The sequence below is a fragment of the Cenococcum geophilum genome (assembly GCF_001692895.1).
Source record: "Cenococcum geophilum 1.58 unplaced genomic scaffold K441scaffold_7, whole genome shotgun sequence".
Taxonomy (NCBI): domain Eukaryota; kingdom Fungi; phylum Ascomycota; class Dothideomycetes; order Gloniales; family Gloniaceae; genus Cenococcum; species Cenococcum geophilum.
The window spans coordinates 1,989,923-2,008,991 of NW_027137565.1; the positions used below are offsets into that span (position 1 = coordinate 1,989,923).

A 19,069-nucleotide genomic window follows, 5' to 3' on the forward strand; every position below is an offset into this window, starting at 1 on the left:
AAGCCCGATTCAAGAATACCGGTATTGCAGGCCGCCGAAGATATTCCACAACTTGAATTTGCAGGTGCTAAATTTAAACTAAGTGGGGCTCTGGTGGCCTAGGAGCTTGAGAGGCGAGCTGATAGCTTTGAAGCTGTCGTTTCTTAAGTTCTAGAAAGCGGGTGTTTGACCCGTCCACATGCTGTAGGCTTGTGGCTTCGCCTTCAACTAGGTGCAACCTCATTTGCAATGACAGTGGTGACTTTATGGTCCTTCGGACTGTAACATTTCTTGGTCTGAAGAGTGTAGACAAGGCTTTCAACCGGGTAGTAAAATGTCATTGGCCATCAAGCCTTTGAGTGTTTTAGGCATAGAAGGCGCTGACACGGATGAGGCCTGATCTTTGGCAGATCCGGTGGTTACGGAGATGTTAGTTTCATTGTTCAACGGTGGTGCAACTTCGAAGGCCTCTGGTCCGCTCTTGCATCCAGGACACCCAAAAGGGAGGGATGGGTCATTCGCAACTTCGTTGGCAGAGGGTCTCTTTGAGGGATCATGATCGAGCATCTTCACACTCCAATTTCTTGCCGAGTCGAGTTCGGGTTGCTCAAGAGGAAGTGCTGCCAGCCATTCACATATATCCGGGACAGCTGCCTGATAAGCGCGAAACCCAATCTCCGGACATTCTCGACAAGCATGCAGGCTATCCCAGTAAGTTCTCGAGGTTAGATCAGGTGCTTTAGCGTCTGCAATGACCGCTAATATTTCAGCATAGACGCAGCCTAGCGAGAAGACATCTGCGCTTAGACCTCTGAATTCTTGTAGTATCACCTCCCGTGCTGCATAGGCTCTTGTGTAAGATGTCCAGCTCCCAGTTTCGCTGTCTTCGAGAGATTCGTATGCTCGAGAGATGCCGAAATCCGTAATGTAAATCTTGTACAGATCGTGCTCGTTGACAGTACTGTTCTGGACATTCCTAACTAGAAAATTCGTAGGCTTGATGTCCATGTGCTTGATCGGGAAGGAGTGTAGATAATTGAGAGTTGAAGCCAGGCAGGTAATGAATCGCTCCAAGTACGGAGCTTTGAGCATCGAGTCCACGCAGTCCTCGAATATTGACTGCATGAAATCTTCCAAGTTCCATTCAGCAACTGGGTACGTCAAGATAGCCAATTCGTTCTCGATCACGTAGGTTCCAACTACCCGTACAACGTGTGCGTGTTTAACACGTTGAAGGTGCTCCACCTCTCGAATGGCATCTTTGCGTGCCATGCCAGGCCTTTTATAGCACTTGATTGTCTTTCGTGCAAGGCGTATACGTCTACATCGAACGCTCTCGACGACTGCACCTTGAGTCTTTCCAAGTAGCTTCTCGACAGTAAGAGGGATTGCCCCTCTTTCATATGCTGCGTATTCGGCGTGTTGACCGCGTTCTGACCAGTTGGTCTCCATTAGAGGATCAACAATGAGGTTCCTTTCTTCCAATAATCGGTGGTACTCGCTCGTGATTTGCTGATTGGACTCCTCCGTACCACATAGCGCAGAAAGATAACTGGAAGCGGTGCTAATTCTGTTGGTGTTGTTACCGTAACCCACTTCCAAAGGAGTCAGAGAGCCCCTTGCTACACTTGACCTAGCAGTGAGGAATGTCGAAGAGTTACTTAGCGTAGATGTGCTATTGTTCCCGGTAGGTGTGTTGACGTAGGCCCAGTCGGCACTGGATATAAAGGAAAGATCACACGAATCTTGAGCCCCGTTTAAGTTGTGTGACTCGAGTGCTAATGTATTTGTTTGAGACAAATCATCACCATAATCAGATCCTACTTTCATAAGCCCAGCAAATTTAGTGTCCGAATGGATGATGCTGAAATCTTGTGCTTTGGGTGTTGTCGGGGTACACCCAGGGCTCCTTTGATCGACTTCGGAATCTTCATGTACTGTTCTCAGCATTCCCGCAGGTTGGTAATTTTTAGGCATAGGCTCTCCCCCCAACCCCACCCTACGTAATGTTGTTCCACCGTTATTGATGTCACGTTTGGCTGGCCGGAAGCTAGTTGAGAGTGCTCGTCGTATGAGCCTTTTTGCCAAAGATGTATCAAATGCTGACCCTGAAAATTTGCTATGCAGACGATTTGGGAGGACCATTCTGATACTATAGGTGCCTCCAGCCGATGTAGAAGCCGAAACCTGCATTATTCGTTCGCTTGTGATTGATGATAGATGAGAAATCTCGCCAACATGCCCCCGGTGTGTCCAATAGGATCTTCTCTCCAGTTCGTAGACGAAGTCGACGAGTAGCGCATTGAAGTCTTCTTCCTCCAATACAGCTAGCCATCTCTTGGCGACTGATCGCTCCAGATCGCTGTCCGCAATCGTAGCGAGCGCAAGAGGATCAAATACGCTTCCCCTTCGAAAGAGTTCCTCAAGAAGGTCTTCCTTTAGGTGCCCAAAATGTGTATAAAGCATGCCGGCTAGATACTGCGTCCTCTTTGACGAGAGAAGCGGCTCAAGCCTGCCATTGTGGTAATTCAGGTAACTGCCAAGAATTATACGGAGGGAGGACAAGAGGTATTGCTCGGCCAATCTATCGCATTTCTGTTCAGCAAGTGATTTGTAGGTATCAAAAGTCGCCTTGAGGTCCAAGTCGTGCGCAGTAAGACTGCGTGCCATGTTAGGTTCAACTGCTGTCCATTCTGCAGGCGGTCAGGTCTGCCTTAACGTGGGACCCCAGGAAGCGAGACGGGGTACAGCTGAGCGTGGTCCGGAAAAAGTTGAACATGGTCGCCGATGTGGGTCGGCGAAAGCTGAGCGTGGTTGCCGATGGAACGCCGGAAAAGGGTCGGCGGTACTTAACCTTTACCTATACAGAACGCGCATCGGTAGCTATATTTAACTTAAGCAACCATATAAACTAAAATATTTAGAGTATATATTACGTATATATACAGAGATATAGATATAAAGATGTATATATATATATACCTACTAGCCCGCGAAGCCCTACTGCACGCGTCCACGTCGCCGCGGGTGGAAACATCATCGGGAAATTATTCCCTATGATGGCTAAGTGCAGAGGCGATGGAGGAGAGCCGTCGCAGCGCGCGCAGCGCGCTGGTGTTGCGACTCTGTGGTGTTAAGCCTGTAACGCGTATATCGCCCTTAATAACACCAGGAGTCCTACTGCCCTTACTTAGGGCTCCTGCCATACTATCTAGGGGGGCTATTAAGGGAAACTGGGATACGAAAACCGCCTAACGTATAACTACCTGGCTCGCAGCCAGGCCCGAAACTAGCCTTATTTAGCCAGTTAACGTAGACGCGCCCTAGGCGTACGATAGGACACCCTTAGGCTTACACTAGCTCTAAGACCGAGAGGATACGGCGAGGGCGTAGGGAACCTTTTTTATAAGAACTTATTAAGGTTAACGCGTCGCAGATACTTTATATAAAACTTATTAAGGCCCTAAGGCCACCGCAAAGAACTTATTAAGGCCCTACCTAGAGAACTTATTAAGGCCCCTCTATAAGGGCCTATCTAGTATCTAGTACACCTAGGTGACTTAAAAGAGGGTCTTAATAGGCATAGTGCGCGCGACCTGGACGACAGCGACGCAATAGTAACACAATAGCGATGTGACGGCGACTAGATGGCTTAACGAGGTGGAAATACGGGTAAAGCTCTAGGTAGCGGAAACACAGGCTAGCTTCGACGGCCCTATGGCGTACAACTTAGTCGACTTATAGGTAACTCATAGGAGGGTCTTAATAGGCGTGGTGTACGCAACCTAATGCGCATATATATAAGGCGACTCATAGAAGGGTCTTAATAGGCGTAGTGTATATAACTTAATATATATATATAGGGGAGGCTATAGGGGAAACACAGGCCAGTTGGATAAGGTCTTAATAGTTAGAGATATAGGCTAGCTTATAAAAGGGGGGGATATAAGCTTAGTTAGTAGGAGAGAGGGAAGTAGGTTATCTAGTGCGGGACTTAGTGTCTCTACGGCCCCTCTCTTATAAAATACGGTCGGCCTATTATAAGGAAACTCTTATAGGTAACGTAAAACGGGAACCTCTTGTGGGGCGTAGTGCGTAGTAGCTACTGCTAGCTCTAAGGACCTTACCCCTTAGCTAGGCTCTAACCCTTAGTATACCTAGTAGGTAGATAGAATTACGTCCTAGCTAAAGAAACTATTACGTGGCTTAAGAGAACGGATATACGTGTTAGTATATTAATAGACAGAACCATCCGTCTCTAGGGCGGTACGCTAGTAAGATATACTTAAGAAGTAAATAGGAGTTACTTAGGCAGGAAGGTTTTGGCTAGGCCTAACTATAGAAAGTGCGCCTAAGTCTATATTATAGGATATAGCTATAACGCCTTTATAGGATTACGCTAGTAGGCGCGTAAAACGGGAGTTGCGACCCCTAGAAATAGTAGCTTATACCTATGCCAGCGGAAATAATAGAAAAGGCGTAAAACTAAAGGCTATGGAAGGCTCCCAAGCTATACAAAAGCGTACTAACTTTGGGAGGAGACTCTTATACAGACTGCTAGGGGGTAGACTAGTACTTAGGCTAATAACCCGTTATAAAATATCCAAAAGAATGGTGAAATTCCCTATATAAGTAGTGGTAGCAGCTAACTGCTTACAGACTAGGACTAAAGCACTAGAAAACTAGGGTAGAGGCTTAAATAAGCAGGTATATTAAACTCTACTATATTACTAGCTAATATATAACTACCTATAAAAAGAAATATTACTAGTCTTTAGCGGATACCAAAGCCCCCCTATCGCAGTTGCAACAGGAATACTATAAGAATCACCCCTCTTGCCTATACTCTTCCTTTTCTTTATAAGCAACCTGCTTAACTCCTTTAAAAAAGGGGCAACCTAAGGGATAGGCTTTGTCGATAATATAAACCTAATTATATACGGGCTAATAGCCGCAGAGAATTGCAAAACACTAGAGAAAGTATATAATACCTATATAGAATGGGCAAGATAATATAGAGTTTAATTCTTACCAAAGAAATACCAGCTAATCTATTTTATAAGAAAACGCAACCAATCTATAGATTTCTAGTATATAATTCGTATCTAAGGCTTTAGGGGTTAACTAGTTTAGGGCCTAAGAGTATTAGGAGTATAGGTAGATAGTAAGCTCTAGTAGAGCGTATATACGGCGCAAGCAGCCTATAAGGGCTAAGTATAGTATATTATATTATTTAGGATTGTTAACTCTATATAAGGCCCATGCTTCTAGAGGTTACGTCTACTATATATAGCAGCCGTCTGGCTAACCATGACGTATAGGTCTAGTATTTAGGCCATTAGAGAATCTAAGAAAGGCCCCCTTAAGTCACTCCTTAAACTACTCTAAAAGGTCTAAATAGCCTGCCTTTAGAGTATAATAGGCGGATATAAACGAACGGCCACAGCACTGCTTAAGAAGGAAGCCAATATTCCCCCCCTATAACTATATATTAAAGCCGCTGTAATATAAAGGGCCTAAAATAAACGTAACTCTAATATTATAAAGTATATTAAGACACGCCTAAATAAACTATAGAGGGACCCTAGGGCGCCCTATAGGAGAATAAACTAACAACCCTAAAGTAGGGAAGATATATTAGAGAAATAGGTAAAGAAAGCAGAAGAAGAATAGTGCTACTTTAGGGCCTAGGCCTATATAGAGGAGGAAGAAAGACGCATAAGAGGCCAGTAAAGATAATAGTAAGAGAGAGAAAGGAGCTAAAGTAGAGTACGAAAGAACGCTAGGAAACTATCTACTGTAATATAATACTAGTTAAACTAACGCTAAAGAGGTGTATAGGAGTTAAAGGTATAGAGGCTAACTAAGGCAAGAGAAACCTAAGCCGTAGCATAGTTAACGCTATAGGGGGTAAACACTCTAGGGCTCTAAGAAGGCCTAACGAAGGCAGAAAATATAATAGTGATACTTTTAAGAATAGGAATAATAGGACTAAAAGACTAGCTCTACTGGGTAGGTGTCTTAGTAGGTAACCTAAGATACGAATATAGCTGGCTAAGATAGACACTAAAATATGTAATACTGTTATGCCCCTTATACACTAACTAAAAAGTAATGCTTTTAGTAGCTAGTATAGAGAACTATAATATACTACTCTTAATATAAAAAGGCCTTAAGGCGGTTATCTAGTGGCTTATTAGCTAAAATATACTAAACCAGTTCTAGGTTGCAAGGGAAATAGTAATAGAGGGTAGGGGGGCGAGCAACGGGCGCCCCCTAATGACTCTATAGTAGTAGAGTAAAGTTTGCGATACTAGCGCGTCCGTAGGCTTGTTACGGCAGCAGTGGTTCCTAAGGAGGTTAAAAAGTAAGGTAGTAGGAGCACTATAGGTGACTCGCAGGCGCCTCGCAGGCGCCTTATAGGCGAGTCTTAAAAGGCGGGGAGATAGATTACGGGGTTTTCTCAAGTTAAGTCTTTCTTAAGTTAAGTTTTCTCCCTATATATAAATAAGGAGTAGTCCGCGTAGGCCCAATAGGGATCCGAATCGGACGTTAAGCAATGAATTATTATTATTATATATACCTACTAGAATCTTATTATTAGGGAAAACGCAGCCGGATTTAGAGGTTCCTCCCCCCTATTTTAGGAGGCAGTTTCTCCTCACTTAGACCTATATTTGTCACCGCTTTTATAATATACTAAGTATGCCAAGGACGGTAGGGTCTCCCTTACTTACCCACTAAACCTAGAATCGCGTATATAACCCTATAACGTACCTCTTAAAGCTCCCTAAATATCCCTTAGCGGCTAATATTATTTAAGAAGCTATAGACGTTTACCGCCTACCTTTATCCTTATCCTCTGCTAAAAGCACTACCCTTATATAACAAAACCTCCCTTCTACACTATACTCCTTTAACCCTTTTCCTACAGTAGCTACGTATGCATTTTCCCCTATTATTATATCGTTCACTTCTAATACTCAATTTCTAGGTTTCTACCTATGGGATTTTTTTGCCCTGTCCCGCTCTTAAAAACGCCGATCTCCTATAAAGCTATTTTTAGCGTTCCTATTAACAGTAGTCGCTTTTAAGCTAGCTTCTGCGTATAGGCAACTAGCAGCTACTAAAGCACTAAGACACTACGTATTTAACCATTATACCCTCTTAAAGTAAGAAATGGCGAAATATAGATTTAGCCTCTAGCTTAGACTCTAAACTAAGCAAGCCGTTTTATTCTAAGCCAGCTTTAGACTTAAATTTAAGCTCTAACTCTAGAGCTAGGGAAGACGCTAATTCTAAGGGGAAATATTTATGGTAGAGGATTGCGTATTATAAGGATTAAGAAAGGGCGAAGTTAAAACAGAAGCCCTAGTCTACTTCTCTTGTTAAGTATAAGTTCCGGAATTGGGAAAAGTTTATTTGTATTTATTAGGAATATAGGCAAGTTGCCGTTATATGCGGCAAGTTGCTGTTACGTGTTACCGCGGCACTAGCGTGGCGAGGAGCCTTAAGCTCCTCGCCCTCCCTTATTAAGATAGAGAGAATAATAATTATTATACTATCTACGAACTGTAGCTATATAATATTACCTTATATAACTAATACTAATTAGTAGTTAACTTTACTGTTATACCACAGAGTAGCTAGGTATTCCACTAAGAAGAGACGAGCCACTGTACTAGTACTACTCGTGCTAGAGGAAGCTGTCTTTTAAGGTTAGAACTGGTCCTAAACCTTAAATAGAACTCTTCTACAAATCTAAGAATCTAAAGGCTAGAACTGGTCCTAAGCCTTTCTAAGATTATAGATTCTTACGTCTATTATATAGAACAACACGCTTTACAAGTCTTTATAATTTAAGGCTAGAACTAGTCCTAAGCCCTATAATTACAAATATACGTCACAAACGCGTACTAAATAACAAATATATATTATAAACGCGTACTAAACGACAATCCCTACGCTAATAATACTTCCCTCCCTCTAAAAATATGGCTATGCCTACTTTAAACAACTAGGAAGACTCCTTACTACTAGGGGTAGCTTTATACGCGAAACTTATTAATAAAAATTAGGATGAATTTACCTTTAATATAATAACTTATACTACAAAATAAGTTAATGGCTTTCTCCTATACCATATTATATTCTACTAAAGTAGACACTATACCAATATATAGCTATGGGAATATTTTAGGGAGGATTTTATAGGATAGACCGCTAATACCTAGGTACTTAGCAATATTAATATTGTTTGGGATTTTTAAGACTTTCTTTATAGAAACGGGGTATATGTTGCTAAAAACGGTAACCTAATTACTAGTAATATTTAGGCCGTTATTACTAGTATAGAAGAACTAGTATAAACAGAAGCTAAGATTATACGTTAACTACGGAAACCTAGAACTAACCTATATTCTTTAAAAGGCAACTTTAATTTAGAACGAAACCCCTAGAACACTACTCTCTTACCTAAAGGTACTTTCCTACCTAAAGGTACTCGTCCTTTACCTCTACCGCCTTTAGCTTCTTTACTCTAGCTAACCAGTAACCCTTTACTATAAGAAGTTACGAATCTAATAAAGGTATATTTGGATAAAGAGAAAAAGTTTAGAGAAGAATTATACGATATACTTAGAGTAAAACTATAGGTCTTCTATAACTATTGCAACAAGGTTAGAATTTAATGCCACTAGTACTACTATACTTTCTCCATTATGTTAAAGGGACGGGCAGTAATATTCTATTACGACTATATTACAGGTAAAAACTATAGCTTTAATATAATGCTTTAGCTTACTAAAGCCCACTTTAAGACTAATAAGAATCGCTAACTCTATATGTCCGAATGGCGAGAGACTATATTTTAGAGAGTTATTGCTTCTAACCTAATAAAGACTTATTTAGAGTGCCTTTAACTACTCTTTAATAAACTTTAGAAAATCTAATATGGCCTTACTAAAACTTACTAAAATAAGAACAGCCTAAGGGATTAGGTTATCTTAGTATGCTATAGTATTCCTAAGTGTAACTTAGCGCTATATAAACCTATAGATACGTTTAAAGGAGTATATACTAAGCTACGCTCCACCGTAGGTACTATAATATAAATATAAGAATCTTAATAGTTTTATACTAAAAACCCTACCTAACTAAGTATTCCCGACTAATATAATTATAACTAGACTAATTAAATATATAGTAGCCGTAGTAGGGAATACGGAAGAGGGTATAATTAATATTAACTATAAGGTAATTATAGAGGTCCTTATAGAGGTTTATTTTAAAGTAATTGCTAAAAGAAGTGCTATGTTTATAAGAAGCTAAATTGCTAGTTAATAAGACACTCCCTTAATAAGCAAAAAGAGGTATATAACAAGTTCCGTTAAAGTGTAAGAAATATTAGAAATCGCGAGGTTACTACAGCCTACTTTTAAAGCTTCCTAGTTTAATACAAAGGCGTAAAAGATCTTAAGGGTAAGATTAATAAGGTTAAATAGCTCCTTATAGATATAGAAATTAAAGACTACTCTTCTAATTAATACTTTACTAAGTATGGTAAGGTAGATGGTATATAAACCGTCGCTATTCTTAATAATTAATCTACGCTCCATTCTATTATAAAATTAGATATCTTTAATAAGCTAAAGAAGAGTTCCGCATTTTCCTTTAACAATAGATACTTGGCGTACGTCTTTTATAGTATTATACTGGATATAGAAGCCGCAGAAGTATTTATAGTAGGAGAACCTTAAGTTTAAGCTCTTTAGTAGCTTAATAGCTCTATTTAGATTAACTAATTAACGGCAGGCTAATATATAATTTGCTTTAGTAAAGGTACTACAATCTCTCTTAGTATAATTAGGGTCTAAACCCCCCTAGGATATATTACTTTCTATATTATTCCTATAAACACTCCGTTTCTATTTTACATTAAAGATATAAATAAGTTAGGCGTTAGGCTTAATAACCTTAAAAATATACTTATTTAGGGAGATAATTGGGTGCCCGTTATATACAAGTAGGGTTACCCCTAGTTACTCCTTTATTAACTAGAAAAGAGTATTACTTAAAGCTACTTAACTAAGTCGGAAGTACACCAACTATACTATTATTTTAGCCACCTATCCGTTTATTAATTACTTAGGGTTCTTTAGTAAGTAGGCCATAAAGTTAAGGTTAAGGCAATTAAGCATCTTATAAAGTACTACTATTACTACTAAATAAACCAGAAGTCCCCTGGCCGATTTAAGTTTACTCTTAAGGATAACTATAACTTTAACTTCTATATTATTATTAACGTTATATATCTTAGCGGCAAGCCAGTACTTTAAGTTATTAACTTCTTAACCTCCTTTTAAGCCGCGCGTTTTTTAAAAGATATATTAGCTAGAAACGTATAGGATACCCTTTAGTTATACTAGATTAATATCTATTTAGGACCCCCTAATTAAATCGTCTATAACGTAGGAAAGAACTTCTTATCTATAGAGTTCCGATAATAGATAAAGGTAATGGCAATTAAGGTTAAGGAAGTCCCCGTTAAGGTATATAATAGTATTAGAAAAGTAAAACAATATTATACGCCATTACGCCGCGTATATAAGATTATCTCTTTAGAACTAAAGAACGCTAGCGAAGAACTTACCTTATAAATAGCTGTTAAAGCTATTAATAATTCCGCTAGCCCGGATAGATTTATACCTATATTACTAGTCTTTAGCGCCTACCCTTAAATAACTAATAATTCTCTACTATCTCCCTCCATTATATAATAAGCTAAGGCTATTTATAAGGCAATAAAGGAGGTGCGACGTCTCTACGCTATACGCTAGGTTAATAACGCACTAAGAATAAGAAATGGCCTAAATACCTTAACTATAATTGATCTGCTACTCTAGTCTAAAGTATATATATAGCGTAAAAAGGGAAGATGGTTAGGCCTACACTAAATTATTATAATTAATAGTTAAACTTATACTATTTAGATGCTAGACGGACCCATTTAATTCTATTTAACTATTATTAAGCCTTATTATAAAGATAATAATTCTGAGCCTTTATAGGATGCCCTAGAAGATGCCCTAAAGGAAAACCATAATTAATATGCTTTAGAAGGCGACTACAATCCTAATATAATTATAGTAGATGCGCCATAACTATAACGCGGTAGAGGTTACCTAAAGGGATCATGAAATTACTAATATCTTATTAATTTTAAAGAATAATTTATTACCGCTATTAAGAATAGAGTTAAGTTATTAATGGCCTTTATAATAGCTAAAGAGAAGGCTGACTTTAAGCTCGCAAAATAGCTCTGAAAGGAAGGTCGTATTATAACCCTAGGAGCTCCTTTCCAAGCATCTAATAAGCAGGAGATTAACGGTCTTATTATAAGAGGAGTTTTTAAATTCGAGAAGTATAACCCTACTAAGTTTAATAAAGTTTGTATCTTTAAGTTAAGGATGGTTAATAAGATTAAGGGTAAGGCTACTAACGCCCTATTTAAGAAATTAAGGCTTATTATTTAAGGTTATAACGACAATAGTAAGGAGATAATTCTTACGTAATTTTCTATAATTTAACGAGCTAGTTAACGAGTTATTATTATATTAGCTCCCTCCTTAATAAAGAATAGAATAGCGGTCTATTTATAAGATATTACTTAGGCCTACACCTAATTAAAGACGCACCTTTAGCGCTTAATATTAGTATACCTTCTAGAGCAAATTCGCCACTAGTATCCTAAAGATACAATTATAGTTATGCTTAAGCCATTATATAGAATTATAGAGGTAGGAACTTACTGGTGGGCTACTTATAGCAAGCACTATAAAGAGAAGCTTTTAATAACTACTTCTATATTTAATCCCTACTTCCTTATTATAACNANNGNAACNCTATTNNGAATTNTNNNTATATAAACTAATAATANAATNATCTTAGNANACNACNAATTNTTAGCTCTTAAAGAGGATAAGCTAGTAAAGGCAAATCTTATAGTAAAGCTAAAGGAAAAGCTTAATTTAATAACACTATTACTTTTTAATAAATGCATCCTCTCCCTAAATAAGGATTCTATTACTTTACGCCAGAAGGGTTAAGGCAAGAAGATTAACGTTATTAATATTAATTCTCTAAAGTAAGGATATATGGAGCAACGTGCTTATAAAGCTTATATTACTTCTATCTGTTAATCTAAGGCTTTATTTAATCTCTTTATTACTACCTAATACTAGGAACTAACTAAGGATAACGTTCTTACCCTAAATAAATATCTTTTTTAGCAAATAAACTATCTTAATTAGGGACTACTCTATATGCCTATTAATCTTCCTACCACTAAGCTCTTTATATTTATTAATAGATTATTTATAAATAATAAAGATTTTAGCTCCTAGTTAGGATATAAGATTATTATCGCGAATAAATTTACTAGAGAGAATAACTTTATAATTTATAGTAATCTTATCTATTAGAGCTTAACTAAGAGCAAGCGCGTTACCTAAAGTGTTTTAGTATTAGAGATATATGGAATAGTTAGCGGAGTTAATATAGCAATTGCAATTGGAACTACCCTAAAGATAATTATAGATTGACTTAAACTTCCTATTATCCCTATAATTATATGCACTAACTTATATTCCCTTTATAAGTATTTAGTTAAGCTTAGTACTATAAAGGAGAAGCGCCTTATAATTAATATTATAGCACTTTAGCANTNCTANGAGNGTTAAGAACTCTTTAAGATTTAATANATTAATAGCTAAGATAACCNNGTAGATNTAATNANNAANGNNAACCNAAATAAGGCACTAGAGACGTTTATTAATATAAATATTCTATATATATGAGTTAAAGGTTAGGTTAAAAGGAAGTCCCTAGAAATTTCTTAGTTATATAAGGTCTTAAGATATCTAGGAACTTTAACCGGCGGTTAAAGTTATCTAATTGGTTAGATTTCACAGACCCTAACTTAACCTAGCTAATTAGGATTTTCTATCCCTAGGATGAAAAATCGTTATTAGCTTGCTTACTACTAGCGCCTTAACGGCTCTCTAAATAAGATATCTACCTATAACTCCTAAGTAAGAAAGCACCACGTGCTAAGAGGTAAATTTTAGGATAGTGAGACTTATATTACAACGGCAATAGTAAGTAAGGAGGATTGATATTTGTTATGCTAGTCGAGCGATATATATATATATAGATGGCAACCACAAAAGAAGAGTTGCCAGTGTTGGGAATATAGGTAAGTTGCCGTTATATGCGGCAAGTTGCCGTTACGTGTCGCCGCGGCACTAGCGTGGCGAGGAGCCTTAAGCTCCTCGCCCTCCCTTATTAAGATAGAGAGAATAATAATCATTATACTATCTACGAACCGTAGTTACGTGATATTACCTTGTATAACCAATAGTATTTAAACCAAAATTTACCTTATAATACTAACGATTTGTATTTAGGTTCTGCCTAAAAGTTAAATCTAACCTAACCAAGGCCCTTTATTAGTGCGTGGCCGACATATTTAAAATATACCTTAAATAGCGCGTGAAGAATTCTTGAATTAAGAAGGAAAGCACAATCTAGGTATACTAGAGACGAATACTATACAAATTTATAAATATAGTAGGCCATAGTATAAATAATGGCGCAGAACTTAATATATAAGATATAGGTAATCTTTAATTTTTAAAAAAAAAATCCTAGCTAATTTGTTATAGTGGATCCTAACCTACTTAACGCTAATATATAAGCTGGACATGTTAGAGAAAGAAAAGGATGCTATATATATGCAGGACTTGTATATAATTATTAATGCCTATTAGATAATGGACATAAAGCCTTACTATAGTTATTTTTAAGTATAGATAAGAGTAATCCTTCTTCTTTTTAGTGCTACGGTAATAAGACCCCAAGCTCTTATTAAAAGTTTAAGCGCGAGAGGCTCTAATAAAGCGCTTTTATATAAACATATTACAATCCTAAAAGTTCGCAATATAAAAAACTTTAATTAAACTATAACTGTCGCCCTTATAAGTCTTATATATATTAAGAATTCTAAAGGCATAGGCAGATAGTATATAGCGACGTCGATTAAAGATAGCGCGAATAGTGCTAATAGACCTATAGTAAGAGGTTTATTTTCCGTCTTAAAAGTATCCTAGCTTTTTATATCCTATTCTATCTTATAAGCCTTACTATCGCGGATAATACATTTTAACGCCATTATACTTTACCAGAAGAGATTTTTAGACTTAAAATCCTAGCGAAAAAAGAAAGTCTTAAAGTGAAGTTTAAAAAGGAGATAGAGAAACGACCCATCTTTTAAGATATTGAGATAATGGCTAGTTATAGGGGAGTATTAAACACTAAAGCATTCCCTTACCAGAAATGCCGCGATTACTACGTATAGTTAGGCCGAGTGGCTAGGTTTAAATAATTACTTAAACTTTACTAGCTGCGATAAGCGTCCGGAAGGAAATTAAATAGTAAGTATCTAATTTAATATAAGTGCATATATTAACTAAGTTTTCTAGGCGCCCTTACTCTAGAAGAGCGAAATTAGATAATAGGTTATTACGGCGATACCTACTAACGGTTTTATTTACCTAATTTAATTAAGCGCGATTTCCAGTTAATTTACTTTAGGACTCTATTATAGGATAACCTTATTTAATATACTATATAGATAGGGATCTTAAGGAATAAGCGGGCCCCTATAGGTCTAACTAATAAGCAGAAGCTTAAATTCTAGCTAGAACTTAATTAATACCCTAATATTTTATAGCTTTGCGAAAAACGAAAGCAATATAAGTAAAAGATTAGGAGCTAGGGATATTACCTTATTAATACCGCGAAGGGAACGAAACTATATAACCGTTATAACGAAGCCAGATATAAACTTTATAGTATTATAAACGTCCTACGCAAATAAAAAGAGGACTAGGTTATTCTTAATTTTTATAACGCCATTAATAATTACGATATTAAAAGATAGCTTAGTGGTAGCGTTGGGACGGAAATTCCTACCCGTTTAGCTATATAGTATAAATTTCGCGAACGTGCTACTATTGCTAAACTACTATCTTAGCCGCTAAATAAGCTTAAAGAAGGACACGCTATAAAACTCTGTATAAAGTTTATCCGCAATCTTATAAAGTATTATAATTAATAAGAGAGTTGGTAGAATGGGATCCTAAGCAAGGCTATTGGATTTTAACTTAGGTTTAAAGTAGACTAAAGTATAATAGGCGTAAAAAGAGGTGTAAGTGACGCTAATACTAGTACCTATAAATAGGCAAAGTGGTAAAAAGAATAAATTAGCTTAGACTTGCCTTTTTAAGAAAACCTAGATAAGACGCAGAGCGCGGTCCCGATTAAGGAAGAGGATGTTAAGATAATATAGCTATTATATCCTATAACGTTTACTAATCTTATTTGTCTTATCTATATCGGTAATAACTAACTTTTAACGCTAAGGCAGACCTAACTATTTATAAAGAAGGATACACTATAAAAGCATCTTAATAATCACGTTATAGAAGGAGTGTTTAGGTAGGGGTTCCACTATAAGCATCCTTATTACTTAAAGTAGATTAAAGGACTTAAGTATTTTAAAAATCACGCAGCCTTTATACATGGCGTATAGCATCTAATTAAGAGGCACCGCTAGGTAAGTCGCCTTGCCTATACGAGAATCCTATACTAACCCTCTAGTACCTATAAAAAGGCACATAACTAGTAAATTTAGAACTATATATTCCTTATACATAGGACCTTTTCCTAGTTATTGCGCGCTTATCTTATTATTCTTTACCACTTTTATTTTATTTTAGTCTATTATTATCTAATCCTATTTTAGTATTTAGTAAAATAGATATAATAACTAAGATTTTGTAATTTGTTTAGGGGGGTAAGGGGTAATAAGTAAGGGTAAGGGTAAAGGTAAGGGTGAGGGTAAGGGTAAGGGTAAGGGTAAGGGTGAGGTAAAGGATAAGATAAAGGGTAAGGTAAGGGGAGGCTGATGGGAGATAGATAATATAGTTGCTATATAATATCTAACGGACCGACTATAGATAAGATATATATTTAAATTTCTTAGATTAACCCAAACGGAGAAAGGAAGAGAAGTATTATATAATAACTTCCTACCTAAGCCGATCTCCTAAGCTATGTATCTTTACTTATATATAATACTCGCACCTTTTATAACAAAGTATATAAGGGTAATTAGGGTCGGATAAATAACTACTGTCCTTAATATAACATGTAAACTCGGGTTTATAACTAATATTATAACAGGTCCTAGTTATATAGAGGGTATTAAGACAGTTATTAATGTTTTCGCTTTTGCGCTTAGCGGCGGTATACCTTGCCTTAGCGGATTAAAGCAGTAATTCTATTTGTTGTAGCTGAGATTAAATAGCTTAAAGTTTTAGTATAAAATTTTCCTCTATATCCTTAGATGCGGTAATCGCTGTCTGTATAATGCTAATAGCGAAATCGCTTATAACGTCTAGCTTTACGAAGTCCTTAAGTTTAATAAGCTCTTTAATATGCTCGGCCGCTATTAAGGTGGTTATATTATATAATGCTAAGTTGCCTATTAGGCTAAAGATATCCTTAATAATATCAGGAAACCCGTCTATGGACTAGCTAGTTCCTAGAATATATTGGATTTTTATATTTATAAGCTCTTTTAGCTATAGTATATTGTAGTAATCGGTAATTATATTAATATAGACGTGACGAAGTGTGATATAGGCCGTCGTCGGCCGTATCGTTGTGTCTTTATCATCGCCACCGCTATTATCTAGCTTAGATGGCAATAAGGCATCGGCGTCATTAATATTAGATCCTTGCTCCTCCTTGCCATTCTTATAATCCCTCTTATATATAAATTAGATTATTTTCTTAACGGTGCCGGAATTGAACTCGTTGATATTTATAATGTTAGTCGCCGCCTCCTACCCGTTAGTTAGTTAGTTAGGGTCAATTCTACTAGATATTTAGTTAGCTTTTACCTAAAAGCCTCCATTATAGGCAGCTATAAGTATAGGAGATTGGGTATATATAATTGCTCTATAGACTTTAAACTCTAGCCCCTAGTATATAAGTTTTAAGTCGTTATATTTCTTACTATTTATAAGCTGCGCTAAGCCGAACGGAATACTCTTAGATGGCATGTTTCTCTAGTTTCGACTATATCTTAAGCAATGTTTAAGGGAGTGATTTAGTGTTAAACAGAACAATTAAAAATAAGAACTCTGCTTTATTAAACGTGGCTCTAGAGCCTCTATATATACATTAAGAAGTTATTATTAGCTCCGTCTAATCTGCGACGGATTTAGCTAGTCAATTAAAGCTTTAAATATTAGTTACTTAACTAAGGACTAGTATGACTTCTAAAGTTTTAAGAAGGGTAAGTGGTAAGGTATACGGCCATAGTGCCTAGAAGTAGTTAGTAGTTATATAATAGAGGCTTAGTTAAAGAACGTGTTCCTATGGCTTAGGTTAAGGCTCTGCACTCCTCTAAGCTATATTAAGCAAAGTTAAATAGTATTATATTCCTGCGTACCGGCCCACCAATTACACCATTCCACTTTTTCCTTAACTATGTGCTAATACAACCCGTACGATCACCTAGCTTATAAGATTAGCTATGCTTATATAGTTTACGAAATTAAGTATTAGGTTTTAAAAGACCACTTCTATATAGCCTTTCTATCTTTATTATAAAAGAAGTATATTTATACTAGGTATTTTAGCAAGGCTAGAAGAAAAGAGCGTAGAGAGGGGGTTATAAGTATAGGCGAACGTAAAGGCATAAGGCGGGAAGGGCTTTAGGCTTAGTTATAGAATAATAGCAAATCGCTAAACTATTATATAAGTCATATAAGATCTTATATTCTCTAAACGAAGTAATTATATAAGTAGGGTAATCTAACCTAGCGCCCTCTATTAACGCCTAGCATGTGAATAGGAAGTAAATGTTAGGAAAATACTAGAACTATAAAAAAAAGAAATATATAAGTCCCAGATCTAGAAATATTAAAGAAGTTTCTATATAAAGACCCCTTATATATACTTGGAGAAGTTCCTATATAAACAGCCCTATAAGCGTAGCCATAAGTCCAACTCCTCTTGCGTAACCTAACTACCTCTCCCTACTATACCGGAATAGATAAACAACCGCTATATACTATAAGTAGAGAAATAATTTAAACAAAAAGAAAACACTATAAAAAACATGTTTATATCCTTAAGATATAAATCTATAAGTACCGTAGTCTTAAATACGACTAATAGTTGCTAAGGTAGCATGCGTCCTAGGTCTATAAGAAATTTAAAAAATCCTAGGTCGTTAGCATAGATTTTCCTTCTATTATTGCTTTTAAGGTAGTAAATAAATTCATTTAAGTAAAAGTATAGATTATTGCAAATGCTTTATAGCTCGTTATAAGTCAAGCGGGTAAAGACTCTAGTAAAAATAGTAAAATATTATTTTGTTTCGCGATAGGCTAAACGAAAAGTGGCTAAAGTTTTAACCCTTTTACTAGCTTTTATTAGAAATCTTCTTTATATTTATATCCTATACTTACAGATTTAAGACTATAAAGCTAAGGCCACCGTATCCAACCGTCGCCCATATAGCCTCGTCGCTCGATATCTCTTTATTACTATTTGCCCCTATTTCTTAATCTTTAGTGCTAAAACCATTTTCTCCGTTATATAATATCTCTGCGTCCCATTCTTAATCCTTATTACTAAAGTTACTTTCCTAACCAGCTAACGCCTCTACGTTGCCGTTATCTCTGAAGTCGGTTTCTCTATCTATAAACGCCTACTTACTAGCTAATAATTCAGGGACGCTGCGCTTATAGGTACTTGGGGTTACGGATACCACTTAAGGAGAAATCGTAGTTAATGTTGTTAGGATATAGAATAAGCCTATAGACCTCTAAGTACCGGCTGCTCAGCGCTTTAAGTAAAAGATCTCCCCTAACGTAAGGCAGGTTAATAGGAGTTAATTACCGCCCATATAAGGCGGAGCGCTTATAAAGGGCTTAGCTAGAATAGTAATTAA

General features: G+C 36.6%; 2 protein-coding genes across 2 annotated transcripts; both read right to left on the reverse strand.

Annotated features, from left to right (window-relative positions):
• Positions 1–498: 498 nt before the first annotated feature.
• K441DRAFT_490335 (kinase-like protein) lies at positions 499–1,464 on the reverse strand (the record flags this gene model as incomplete). The annotated part of the gene is made up of 1 exon (XM_067641977.1): positions 499–1,464. A coding segment is annotated over one exon (966 nt), but the record flags the coding sequence as incomplete, so codon positions are not given.
• Positions 1,465–16,166: 14,702 nt separating this feature from the next.
• Positions 16,167–16,364, reverse strand: K441DRAFT_544184 (uncharacterized protein; the record flags this gene model as incomplete). The annotated part of the gene is made up of 1 exon (XM_067642759.1): positions 16,167–16,364. A coding segment is annotated over one exon (198 nt), but the record flags the coding sequence as incomplete, so codon positions are not given.
• Between the last annotated feature and the right edge of the window lie 2,705 nt (positions 16,365–19,069).